The 13,938-nt window shown below is 31.2% G+C and overlaps 1 protein-coding gene across 1 annotated transcript in view; it reads right to left on the reverse strand.

Annotated features, from left to right (window-relative positions):
- Positions 1-201: 201 nt before the first annotated feature.
- The window catches only part of Prp5 (pre-mRNA processing factor 5), a 61,340-nt gene continuing 47,603 nt past the window's right edge, over positions 202-13,938 (reverse strand). The window contains exons 14-18 of the mRNA XM_035357886.2: positions 13,615-13,777; positions 10,937-11,314; positions 9,293-9,469; positions 8,764-8,955; positions 202-322 (exon numbers count right to left, since the gene is read on the reverse strand). Of these exons, the coding sequence (XP_035213777.2) occupies positions 275-322; positions 8,764-8,955; positions 9,293-9,469; positions 10,937-11,314; positions 13,615-13,777 (958 nt within the window). The 3' untranslated portion in view covers positions 202-274. The remainder of the gene's footprint in view (positions 323-8,763; positions 8,956-9,292; positions 9,470-10,936; positions 11,315-13,614; positions 13,778-13,938) is intronic.

The following is a 13,938-nucleotide window of genomic DNA, read 5'->3' on the forward strand; positions in this document are numbered from 1 at the left end:
GCCTTGATAATTATTTTGGATTCAGGGATATATATGGACATGATAAATATATTGCAGGAAGTGTTTCCAAATATTCATTAAACAAAACACTGTGTATGCTCCAGAGAGTAATTGCATGTTTTCAATTGGCCTTCTACCTGCAGAAGCTAGCTGCCACTATTCTAGATTATTGCTATGGTATTTTGAAATAAAAACAATACATAGTTTTTTAATAAAAATTTATTGCTCAATATAGTAGTTTATGATCTGTACACAAAAGGATGGATGAGTTGACTTAAAGAACTTTGTAACGGCCTCTGTTGATGGGTTGATAAGAATGTTGCTGAAAGAGAAATATTAAAATGAGAAATAAACAGTAAAGAAATTGAATGACACTAATTTTATTGCATAACAAATAAATATAGTAAATATTTGTCATAGTGCATGTTTTAGTCACATGTGCATTATTGTTTTATAAACATATTTTCAGCACAAATAAACAAAATTTTACTAATATATATATATGTATAACAAGTATAAAAAATCTATATACTTTTGACATGTTACAGATAATGATAAGAAAATATTATGATACTGATACAGCAAGTACTAACAAATTTTATGCAACTAAAATTTTGAATATCTCATTACACAGCAGTAATCTGAATTCACACTGAATGAGGGCATAGATTTGAAAGAGTTCATTCTGAAAAGGTCAGAAAAGTAATGGAAACAAGTATGCTGAAAACATAACAGGAATATTTTATCACTATCCAAGATATTCATTTTTCAAATGCCACATATTATAAGAATATTTCAGTTTTTAAAATTTTAACAAACTAACATTTTTTTTATATTTTCCACTTGCCTTAAAAAAACTAGAAATATCCACATAATAAGCAAATACATTATTAATGTGAATATTAAAATTTATTTATTTTGAGGGAGGAGAATTTTTAAGTACCCCTTGATTTTTTTTTTAAACGTTGATATAAAAATGTTTAAAGAAAATGTAGAAATTTTAATTTTCCATTAAACAAAAGTTGCCAAATGCCTGTTTATATTGTATCATAGATAGCTCTGCAATGTTCAATGTGCACACTGCCGAATTTATGCAATCAGATTGCTGGTGCAATTTGTTTTTGATTTAAAAAGAGGGGAAAAATGAGTGAAATGCACAAATTTGTTATAACATACAAGATTTTTACCGCTATTATTAGTTAATCTTCCCCCATGAAGCCATTTAGTTAGATTTCATGCTAACTTGTATGCTTGGTGCTAATATAACAAACACCTCTAACCCTTATCGGACGAGCATTTCATATGCACATTCCCTTCATTCCAGTATCTCATTTCATAAAGAAGATGAAGTCTACTTCAGACGTAAATGATGTTCACATTGAATCAGCATCAGAATAGATTAGGAAAGAACAGACATCATCCAGCCAAAGAGCATCAGCTACGCTGGGTGAAGCTATTAAAAGGACTGATGAAACTCCGAAGGAAGGGAATGATGATCCAAGCATGGAATTAAATGAATCAGAAGTTAAAGATTATTCAGATAATTCGATGGAAGAGACTGGCACAAATGAAAATTCCTTTCTTCATATTGATTTTGATGATCCTGCAAAGTGATCAACTCTTGTCGACAAAGAGAAAATGACTGATTGAAATGGAGCCTATTCAAAAGAAGGGTTTAATGTATCCAAAAAGTAATAATGAACGTAAATTTAGTGATACATATTACAACAAGAAAATGGAAAATGTAGAATTAGTTTCCTTAAGTACAAATTCTGTGTTTTGCTTCTGTTGCAAGATATTTGCATCGATTGACAGTAGTAGTCTTATAAGACTATAATGATTGGATAAATATATCCAAAGCCTTGCATAAGCATGAGACCAGCATTGCCATATCATGTGATTTTTCACAAATTTGTGACTTTTGACAAACTTGTGCTACTAAAATTTTAATATTTGTTATTTTGTGAAATTTTTGCAACATCCATCATTTTCTTATGCTAATTTTGCAACTTAAAAAAAAATTTTAAAAATGTATCATAAAATAAATGCTTTTATGTTAAAATAATGTATCAATTAAAAATACCTTATATTAAAAAAAAAGTTTACTTAGGATTAAATATAAATTGGCATCTGGCAATCTGATTTACATGTGGGCTTTCCTTTACAAGGCTGCACTGCCTGACGCCAGTACAGTCAAAAGTCTTTAATCCGGACATCCATAACCCGGAATGATCTATCATCCGGACCTCAAAGCTACAAACTTTCTGCGTATGCGTCAACACATAATGTGTTAACGCATGTGCATAATACCTTTATGCATGCGCGTTTAATGTATAATGGACGGTATAAGCTAAGCTAAAATTATCTAATTATCTATTTAAGTTAATGTTGCAGATTGCGTTGTTCCTTAATCTTCTAATTGGATCTGGCTTATTATTTTTTACAGATTGTTAAAGCAATTTTATAAAAGTAAGCTTGAACTTTCCATTATGTCAAAAAGAATTTCCGATTCTGGCGCTACCAAAGGATCTACAAAGCAAAAGCATGTTTCGATGTCCATCAAACAAAAAGTGGAATTTCTGCAAAAAATGGATAAAGGCATATCCTTTGATTCTCTAATCATTTTGAAATTTCACGCTGCTCTGCGAGGGGTGGGGACGACCATGCGGTGCGCAATGAACTGGAAGTTGATCTGTCAGCACTATCCTTATCTTCATGGCAGAAAAGATAAGGATAGTGCTGACAGATCAACTTCCAGTTCATTGGGCATCGAAAGAAAGTTTTTCTAAGGGATCCATGATTGTTGCTGGTTTTTCTTATAATGGCAAGTTAAAAATAAAGAGAGTGCAAAAAAAATGTCAAGATTAACTCCAAATACTATCAGGAATATATTTTATCGCCAATTTGTCTGAATGAAATACCATCGCTTTACCCATAGTGCCATCAATCTGTGAGACTCCATCAGGACAAAGCTAGCAGTCACACATCAAAAACCCACTGTAAATTTCCTAAAAGAAATGGAACAAAAAGCTGGTATCAAGGCCATACCCTTCACTGATATCCCTACTAAATCTCCCGATGTGTCACCTATGGATTTTTGTGCTTTCGGACTTTTAAAAACTGCATTATCCAAACGTTGTTCCAAAACCCTAACAGGACTCTGGAAAGCTGTTCGGGAGGAATGGGATAGAATACCTCTTCTGCCACTTCAAAAGGCATTAATATCCTGGAAATTGCGGTGTCGAAAGATAGTTCAGAATAAGGGATGTCAAATAGAACATTTAAAACACAAGAATTTTATGTAATTTAGTTTTGTGAATACAATATACATTGTCTAAAAAATGTGTGAACAGCCTCTGTAGTTTTCTGGTCGCAATTTTCTAATTTCGACTATGCGCAATGTATGCTTTACGCATGTGCGAGTTGAAAGAAATGTTTAATAAAGTAAACAAATATAAAGCTTTTTTTGTAAATTTTGATACCCTTTAGATCATAATTGCTCTTTATTCCATAAATTACAGTTTCATATTTTTAATTTTATAATTTCTGCATGCCATCTTACCAGATTTAAACTGATGATCTATTAAAGACTTTTGACTGTATAACGAGAAAAGGGTAAGGAAAGTGAAAAAAGTGGGGAAAAAAAAAAAAAACTTCGAGACCTCTCACCACCCTCCCTCGTACCCTGCGAGATTTGTTTTTAAGTCAGTCCCCCCCCCAATTCTATGGTGAATCGAACCAAAGAACTTGCAGCTTGCGTGCCATATAATACTGGGTACCCAAACAGAGAAAGAAATGAAATTCATACTCTTGATTATAATGTTGCTAAGAACTAAGCAATGGAAATAATTTAAAAATCAAAGCAAATAAATTTAAAAGTGAAAGAACAAGGCTTTCTTAAGTAATCAAAATCTGAAACAGAGCCACCACATAGAATGGGAAACTCTCTGAAAAGCATTCCTCAATTAAAAGGTTCACGACTAAGGAAAATATAAATAAATAAAAAAACCTTAAGTGCCAACTAAAAAAATGTATTACAAAAGCGCTAACAGTCTAAATGTGATAAATCTTAAGATCGGATATCTGCAAATTAAATAAAATGAGAATTAATTTAAAAAAATTGAATATTAAAAAAATTGAAAATGAGCAATATTGTTTAAAAATTTTTGTTAAAGCTAAAATAAATTAAAAAGTCTAACAATCGAATACAGTCTGTAACTAACAGAACCAAAAGACGGCAAATTCGTGATGACATCAGAGGTTCTGTCAGCATGCGTAACTAAGTCATTTTTTGGTACTTTAGTTGAAAATTTTCTGGCAACACTGCATGAGACTAGTAGAGCACATATGAAAAAATTTTTAAAATGGAAAGAGCTTGAGAAAAATTTGGAAACACTAATTGATTCTCAAACACAAAGATGGAAGGGGGGACTGAAAGGTTTCAGATTTTAAATTATGTTCAAACCATAAAATTCAATTCAACAGCAATATCGCAAAATAATTTTAAAATCAGCATACTTTAGAATTTACAATGCACACTCTCGCATGCTGAAGATAAAAAGTCCCCTCCTCTGTACAGCACTGTCATTGCTCGCTTTGAAATCTTTAAGTTTGTTAATCACAAATTCATTATTAGTTGTGTCATAAAATATGAAATCGATAATAAAACAAATTTCAAATTTGGGCTTTCAGATGCCCATATTCGCAGTAGGATTACGTCATTCAAAATTGGATGGCTCTAGGTACCGTTGTATTATCGCAATGCGAGAAACATACATACATTTATGCATATTCTTCATTATTTAATTTCTTCAAATATTATACATGGCAAGAGTATTTGGTGACAATGATTTGAAAAAGTGATACAGCCTTTTAAAGTTTTCAATGCAAAATCGCAAAACGAAAACAAGTCCTTCAGGGACAATGCTCCTTTGGACTAAAAATATTGGTCAAATGTATTAAGAAGACTAATTCACATCACAAAATTTCTTGGCAGCCAGAATTTAGCCTTAGAATTTGTGATGATGTCAGAGGTCTTGTCATCATGTGTAGGCTAATCTGATGTACCAAAAAGACAATGGAAACTTCTTAAAATTAATAGAATTGTTTGCAGAGTTCTACCCAGTTATGGAATTTCATGTAGGAAAAGTATTAGGACCTAAAGGTAGAAACAGCAAAGTTCATTATCTAAGCAAAGATGGTCAAAATGAAATGCTGCAAATTATTGGCAGTAGTATAAGAGAGAAAATCTTACTATCTCTTCGAAAAGCCAAATATTATTCTATAATTTTAGATTGCACTCTCGATATTAGAAAAACTGAACAGATGAGTGTCGTCATAAGTTTTGTTCTGTGCAGTGTTGGACAGGCAGAAATCAAAGAGCATTTTTTAGGCTTTATTAAAGTTGATGATTCTACAGGCCTATGTGAGACAATAATGGCAATGTTAAAAATGTGGATTATTCCCCTTGATGATATGAGAGGCCAGGGATATGACAACGGCACAAATATGAAAGGGAAGAAAAATGGTCTTCAAAATAATATCTTAAAAATAAAACCTTGTGCATTTTATGTTCCTTGTGTCGCTCATAGGTTAAATTTAATGATTAATAATGCAGCAAAGATGAATGTAGATACTGTTAGTTTTTTTTCCAACAATTAAAGAATTATACAATTCATTTTCTTCCTCTCCTAAGCCACGGGCAGTTCTTTTGAAAAACATTTTCTGCTTACCCTCTTCAGCAATCGATGGAAAAGCAAAATTGAAGCCATTCAACCTTAAAGATATCAACATGGAGAAATCTATGACGCTCTTTTTGAAATAACTGAAGGTGAATGCTTTTCAAAAGAAGTGCTAAATGAAGCACGAAGTCTGCGTGCCCAAATCAAGGATTACAAATTTATTTGTTCCTCGATACTTTGGCATGATTTGCTTAAAAGAATTAATCCTGTCAGCAAACAATTGCAAGAAAGGGTTTTGAGTGTTACACTAACCTTAAAGGCAATAAGTAACTTAAAAACATTCATCCAAGAATATAAAAAAACACATCAATTACAAAAGTATTCTTGACAAAGCCGAAAACTTGTTGAAGAAGTAAGTGTATGGCAAGCTCCAGTTTTAAAACTGTTGAAGAAGTCTGACGAAGGAAAAAGAAATGTCACTTCGATTACAAACATGCTGACGAATCCCCTTAATCTCCAGAAGAGAAGCACATCTTTTTTAGAATTTTGGATATTGCTTGCGCATCATTAAATGAAAGATCACTGTGATAATTTTAGTTTTATGGGTAATTTATCAGAAATCGATAATGCAAATTTGAAAATAAAATGCAGTAAATTGAAAAAACTGTTACAATGGGGTGACAATAAAGATATTAATGCAGAACTTTATGACGAAATATTAGCTTCGAAGGACATTTTTACAGCCGGTATGAATAACCCATTCGATATTCTGAACTTAATTGTGTCAAATAATTTGTGCTTTTCAGACTTTAAGATCATATTGGGAATACTACTTGGCATTCCTGTTAGGCTGCTAGTAGTGAAAGATTATTCTCGAAATTTAAATTGATCAAGACATATTTACAGTGATATATATCGCAAGAAAGACTCATAAATCTAGCTTTGATTGCCACTGAAAATGAAATCTCTCAAGAGATAGATGCAGAAGAAATTACAGAAAAAATTGTAAATATGAAATTCAAAACTTCCTTCTCCCTACACAAAATTTAACAAAAGGGGGGTGACATCAGTTATTTTACCAAGTTTATCGCCGGATAAACTTGAGCCGACGCTGACTCTGACTTTCAGTTTGATCGCATTCTACATAACATTGGTTTCAGCTGTTGCAGGGAAGAAGGATAACATAATGTACACAAAAAGAGCTCTTTAAGTCGTCACATGATATAAAAATTTGCATTTCTGATATTCCTTCGAATCTTGTTTTTGTTACTATGTAGAGTATTTTAGGGGTTATTATGTGAGGTTCTTATTATGCTTTCTTTGCATTGCTTATATTTTATGTAGTTTCCTTTTTATTTCGGAAAGCCTTGACATCATTTTTTTTTATGGTGAGAAAGTGTTATTTATCAGACGAAGGATATGCTCGCATGGTTAATGAGCCAATTAAAGACATGGATGAGAGTGATGATTCATTTTCTAAAGAGTTAGTGAGAGATATTTCTAGTGATTTTGATAGTAAATAATATTGTATTTTTTAAATTAATTTTAAACTTTATTAATGTATTTCGTCAATTAACACTTTGGGATATTTTGAATATCACTTAATTAGCACGAAAATTACTCCTCAAAGTAAGCAATTTTTTAATACATTTTCACGTAAAACAAAGGAAAAAAATTATTATTACAATGGAGATAATTTTACGACAAAAATTAATCAAATAAATTAAAAATAAAATACATGTCGAACAGCAGCAATTTGAAATATGTCACACTATTCAATAAAAGTGTAAATTTTGTTATTGTATTTAGAATAGAAAGGTTAAACAATGTTTCAAAACCTGTACTGAGATGAGGAAGGAAGGGGACTAGGAAGAAATTATTGTCTAAAATTAAAATGCATGTTACATTAATCATGGAATATTATATTCTTGGTGAGCAATGTATGCAGTAGTTTGAAAAATTTCATGTAGCAGAAGATACCAGGTGCTGCATTATTTCCTACACATCTTTTGGCTATTGCAATAGTTTAAAAAAGACAATATCACATTTTATATTAAGCTAAAAAATAAAAGTACTTTACATTAAAAAACTTATTGTGCATGTTGTCTTGGAATTCTTAGATTATAAAAACATTTTGCCATCTTTTAAATTAAGAACGTTTAAAATATAAAAATTCAATAATCTGCAATTTTTCAAATATATTGCAATTTCACAGAGCTGCAGTGGACTACATGAAGATAAATTTTTTTTCTGTCCCCCTATAGGTCGTGACCTACAGGTTTACACCAAACAGTTGAGCGGTTTGGAGGTGTGAGACAACATACTCTGACACTACAGAAGGAGTAACTTGTTCAATAATATCTCTATTCATCATTATAAGAATCATAATTTCAAGATCAGTGTCAGAGGATTTTAGTCATCTGTACTGCATGTCATTAAAGCATCTGATTTCAGCATTCTCATCCAATAATAATTCTGCAGTCCCACTAATGCCATCTTCAATCACGACAAACTGGAGGACCTAAAATGCCACGCATAAGCTAAAAAGGATGACTAATTCAGTCTGCAGTCACAGACATAATATATACCAGCCACAGCAAGTATAACAAAATATTCAATCTCTCAGATAGGAATATTTTTGCCACTAACAATTAACTATACTTACTTTTGAAAGCTAATTAAATATTGCTTTTAGGAAATTTTCATTACTTTAACAATCATGTGACTTTGGAAACAGCATAAAGTCAATTATATTGTTACCGTTCTGAATGCATTCCTTCCCTCCTTTTTAGGGGAAGAGGAAGTATTTATAAGAATTTTTCTAAAGCTTTATATTTTTTCTGCAAATGTTCCCCCCCCCCATATTTGAAGAATGTGTGGGTATTTGGTGTTTTAATAGTGTAATATAGAGCTGATGCTAAAATGGCATATTTTACAGTACCAAATAATGAAAAATTATTGTTGCACTTATTTTACTCTGAAATTAAAATCAATGTTCAGTAACACCAACTGATATTCTACTTTTTCCCATTTATTAAAAAAAAAAGGAGTTAGGGAGAAAGATGATTAAAGTGTCACATACCATTTTTACAAGTTCTTCTTTAATTAACCTGATAAATTCAGCCCGTGCCTTAGAAACAGCAAGTTCATTTGTACTTTCAATAGCCAAGTAAAGCTTTCTATCTCCTTCCTTTGGCTCTTTACCAGGTGGGTAATATGTACCACGGACAGTGATACCTGCTTCAGAATATTCACTAATCTGTGCCAAAGCTTCCTGTAATATAAGAGAAAGTTAAAAAAACAGGAAAGAAACATTTCTTTACTATGAAATCAGTAATTTTTTTATGCTAGAAAATTCTAAGCTTGTCATTTGGGAATTATTTATTTTTCCCATGCAATCTTGAGTTGCAAGTTGTTGAAAATGATCAAAACTTCAAGAGGTTTAAAACAGAAGATGTTTAATATCAACATATACTTTAACAAAATAAACTTTTTAAAACTCTTGCCTCCTCATAATATAGAGAATAAAAAGAAAACATCTTTTCATATAAACATACGTTATTAGAATACTATAAAGCAATTAAATGCACAAAACTTAAAACTAATCTTACTTTAGAAGTGACCTTCCACCTAGCCTGTTGTGGGAAGTCATTAATTTCTAATTCTTCTTCATATTTCCTAAATGTTTCCATAGCTTGTTCTTCATCCTTGCCTTCTTCATCAGCTTTAGGTTGGTAATTTAATTTAGCATGAAGTTTTTCAGCTCGTTGTTCAGCAAGAGTTTTGGCCTGTTGAATACAAAACACACAAAAAATAAATAATTTACATGTTATTAACTCTGAGATATATTAATTTCAATACGACCAATATTCTTTGCAATCACAGAGCCGATATATTTTTACTATTAAGTAAATATACTTTTCTGCACTTTGTAAAAATTTCTAAATACCCTAAATCAGTTTCAATATTTAGGGATACTGTAGAGTAATGTTTCCTAAACCTTTTAAAGCCTAGCAAAACATATGCATTTATCTGAGACTTACTACAAGCCACATGCATTTAATGTGAGTTAACATGAGTCCCAAGCAAACAATTACTCAAAAAAGAAGGGGGGGTAGAGATTTCCAGAAGAAAACAATTTAACAAAGAAGTAATAATAAACAAATGCAATTATTAAGAACTGATAATAATAAAGTAATTTATAATTACAGGAAAATATATATAATTATGAAAATGAGAAGAAGATAAATTGTAGTTAGCTCACCAAAAAGTTACCTTACCTAGCTTTTTAATATAATTATGAAAAGGTATAAGTACATTTTTCACAACCCACCATAATTATCCTGTGATGCATTGAAGGTTAACTCTTTATATTAATTGATGATCCTAATGGTTATATCTCCAGAATTTGATTAAATGCATAAATAAATTTTCAGCAATGTAACTATTTATTTGTAAATATTTAATGACTTTGATGTGAAATAAACAGAATTTAGACAGCAAATAACAAATAAAAAGGAACAAAAAATAGAACTTTTAATGCTACACTGTGACAGTTTAGTTTATTTAACCAACAAGTTGGTTTCAATATGCATCTTTATTATTGCTTCAAGCAGCATATTCCTTCCAGGATTTTATACATTATATATATATATATAAAGAGACACACATAGGAGTATAGTTAGGTTTTAACTGGAACCACAGAAGTTGTCTGAAGAGCATCAGTCCAAGTTTGTCCTAAGTGTGCCTGAGTGAATGCAATGATGAAGCCACAAAAAATAAGCTGTTGGCAAATGTTTGTTATTAATTCAGGGTGATGCAGAAGACTACATGGAAGTACTTGTGCAAAATGGCAAGCTGCAGTTGAAAGTTTTATGTATTAATATTTGACAAAGATTTGTGGTTCCTCTTAAAGTAAAAATTTAATTGTGAATTACTCTATCTAAAGTTTATTCTGAAACTAATGCATAGTCGAAAAGACTGTTATCTGTACAATAATTTTATATTAAGAGCGGAATTAGAGACTTATTAAAATTTAATTAATTTAACTTTTATGCAATGTGCTTTTTGTCTGCAAGAATATTGACATTTCACTCGCATCACGATAACTTGTATATGAGATTTACTATTACTTAAAATCCATAGAGTAAGCTGTAAGGTTACATTCCAAACACTTTCAAATATCACATATGCATCATAACACGAAGGGTAAAAATACATAAATTTTAATATATATATATAAGCAGAAATCTCACCGATATAACAGGTGTTCCTAAATGTCCTTTAAGGACAGCTTCTGCAGCCTGCTGAGCTTCTGCCCCAATATTTCTTTGCAAACTTATACGGGATGCTAACTTCTTGGCGAGTTCTAATTTTTCGGCACTGGCTATAGTACCAGGTAAACCAATGCCACCAGAAGGCAAAATAGTTATTTCTTGAACACGTTTTTTGGGAGCTAATAATGTTTCGATCTCTTTATCTATATCAGCTTCGGCATCTTCATCATCCGAATCCTGAAGACCTAATGCAGCTTTCTGAAACTTTTTCTTTTCATTAGCCAGCTGAGCTTCAGCTTCATCAAATTTAAAACCTTTTCCAGAGAAGCCGCTACTGCTTTTCACTTTCTTTCCTTCCTAAATATGTAAAGAATCTTAGTTAAGACATTATATATTATTGTAATAACAATTATCGTTATTATTGGATACTATACAAGTATTTTCTAAGTTCAAAATTCTAATACTACAAGTATAATATTCATTACCAGGATTTCAAAGCAAAATCAAACATGACTTTAAGGAAATTAATATAGGAACAAACCAAATTACTAGAGCTTGGAACTGAAATTTGTAAATTACTTTTAAAACCAATAATTAAAACAAAGTAAATCTGGTTTATTTTTCAAAAACAATAACAGCAAACTTAAATCTATAATCATGTATGTAGACAACAAACATTCACAGGAGTTTAAAATTAACAAGATACAACAAAAGCAATCAAACTACTACAAGAGAAGTTGAAGACCAAAGACCTATCATTATAGGATAAATATTGAAAAATCTAAAGATGGAAGAAATTTTGCCAATGTAATTGAAAAAAAAAAAAAAAATAAAAAAAAAAAAAAAAATAAAATACTCAGACTTCAAGATGAAAATCTGACTATGTACTAATGGCTATACGTTACTTCAAAGAAGTACATAAAGTTCTTATGCTAGACGAAAATACAATATACAAGCAAATAGTAGGAACTGACACAATCACACGACCAGACAAAGTATGCATCATTAATATACACAGAAGAAAAAAAAGGAGTCGAGCACCCTATGGTTCACCTTTGGGCTAAAAAAGCTTAAATTTACACCCTTTTTAGGGAGAATAATTCTAATTTTGTAAGGTCAAAATATTTCATAATTTGAAAATTTCATATATATAATTATTCACATTTTAAATTTCAAAATTTCTACAAATCATCTTATTGATTTAAACCAAAGATCTACAATACAGAAATTTCTAAAATTCAGAATCACCAAATTTCTAACAATTCCAGATCTCAGACTGTGAACTGCATAAAAATCGATTAATCTCTTTCTGAAGAGATTACAAATGCTTAATAAATTAATAAACAATACCTGTGGGGGGGGGAAATTACAGTACAGTTTTCTTTATCCGACCTTCTGTATTATTTAACATATCGCATTAAAAAAAAAAGCAAGAAGAATTATAAGTTCTGAATGTAGTTCCCCCCTTTGTTTCCTTTGTTGATTTCAACTCTACTGCATGGTGTACCAATCTACATTATGACTTATGCATCCATAATTCAGAGCAGTTCAGTTTATCATTGTATGCAGATTGGTTAACCATTTGTTACTCTTCATGCATATGTCTCTGTGTCCGGTACATTTAATTTGACAAAAATTGTTGGTGTTCACAAGTTGAATTTACACAAGTACAGAAACAATGGTGATGAAAAGTAAGATGTACCAATTAAACAAAAACTTGAGGCAATCAAGGAACTGGACAAGGAACAGACAATGCAAAACATTGCTGATGTCGGTTTTGGATGGGTAACCATAGCAGACTGGAAAAGGAAACAAACAGAAGTAGGAAAATGAAGAGGTATGGAGTAAGAGGAAGAGTATAAAGTAAGTTATGGATTAAAAGAAAGAAAAATTATGAAAAAGTGAATGAAGGCTTTGCATGTTTGATTTATGCAGTTCACGGACGAGCGTATGCCTATTCCGGAGCCTATTTTATAGCAAACGGCAATGTATTTTCATAATGATTTCAATGAAGAGGACCTAGATTTTACTGAAAGTATCAGTTTGCTCGACTAATGGAAGAAACGACACAGTATCTATCAGTTAAGTATTTGTGGTGAAAAACTGAATGTCTACTGAATGATTAGATACTTGATTGTGATGAGGCCTTAATTACAAAATGCTACCTAGCAGCAGTCTTGCCAGAAATGAAGTGGCAGCTTCCTCGCCACTTATAAGGAAAAGCTAACAATTTTAGTATGCAAGTAATGCAACAACAAACTTTAAAATGGAATTTGTTATGATTGGAAAGTCCGAAAATTCTAAAGCCTTTAAAACAGTTCAAAATTGTAGTCAGAAAAGTGCATATATGAGCAATGAAATTTCTAAAGATTGGTTCTTTAAGGAATTTGTTCCTTCAATAGAGAAGTTTTTGAAGAAAATAACTTACTCAGAACAGAAAAGCTGTTTTATTGCAAGATAACATTTTAACATACCCTGATGCAGAAGGGTTTCAAAATGATGACATTAAGGAAATGTTTTAATATTTGCCAATACTGTATGCAGAACTACTAATAATTATGAATACTAATTCTAAAGAATTACTTCTATAAAAAATTTCTACTATGTTTTCCTTCATTCTTTAAATTTTTTTGGAGGGGGGGGGAAACTTTTCTTACCGCCTCTTGTTTTAGTCTGTACTCATCCCACAACTTTTGCAGATCTTCAGGAATGGGATTTTGAGATAGTTCTAATGCTTTTATTATATCACATGAATACCGTCCTTGTTCAGGTGTTATAAAAGTATAAGCATAGCCTTTATTACCAGCCCGGCCAGTTCGACTAAATAAAAAGCAGAAAAATACCATAAAAATACAGTAAATTTAAGAACACACACATTCATAACAATCAACAAAGTTATTCAATTGAATACATAAGTAAAAAGATGAGTGTGATATCAAAAGCATGAATATACTTTTCATCCATTAGAAATGTGAATATAC

Source organism: Stegodyphus dumicola, chromosome 8 (assembly GCF_044657685.1).
Source record: "Stegodyphus dumicola isolate Sdum_Otavi_A_Nest chromosome 8, ASM4465768v1".
NCBI lineage: Eukaryota > Metazoa > Arthropoda > Arachnida > Araneae > Eresidae > Stegodyphus > Stegodyphus dumicola.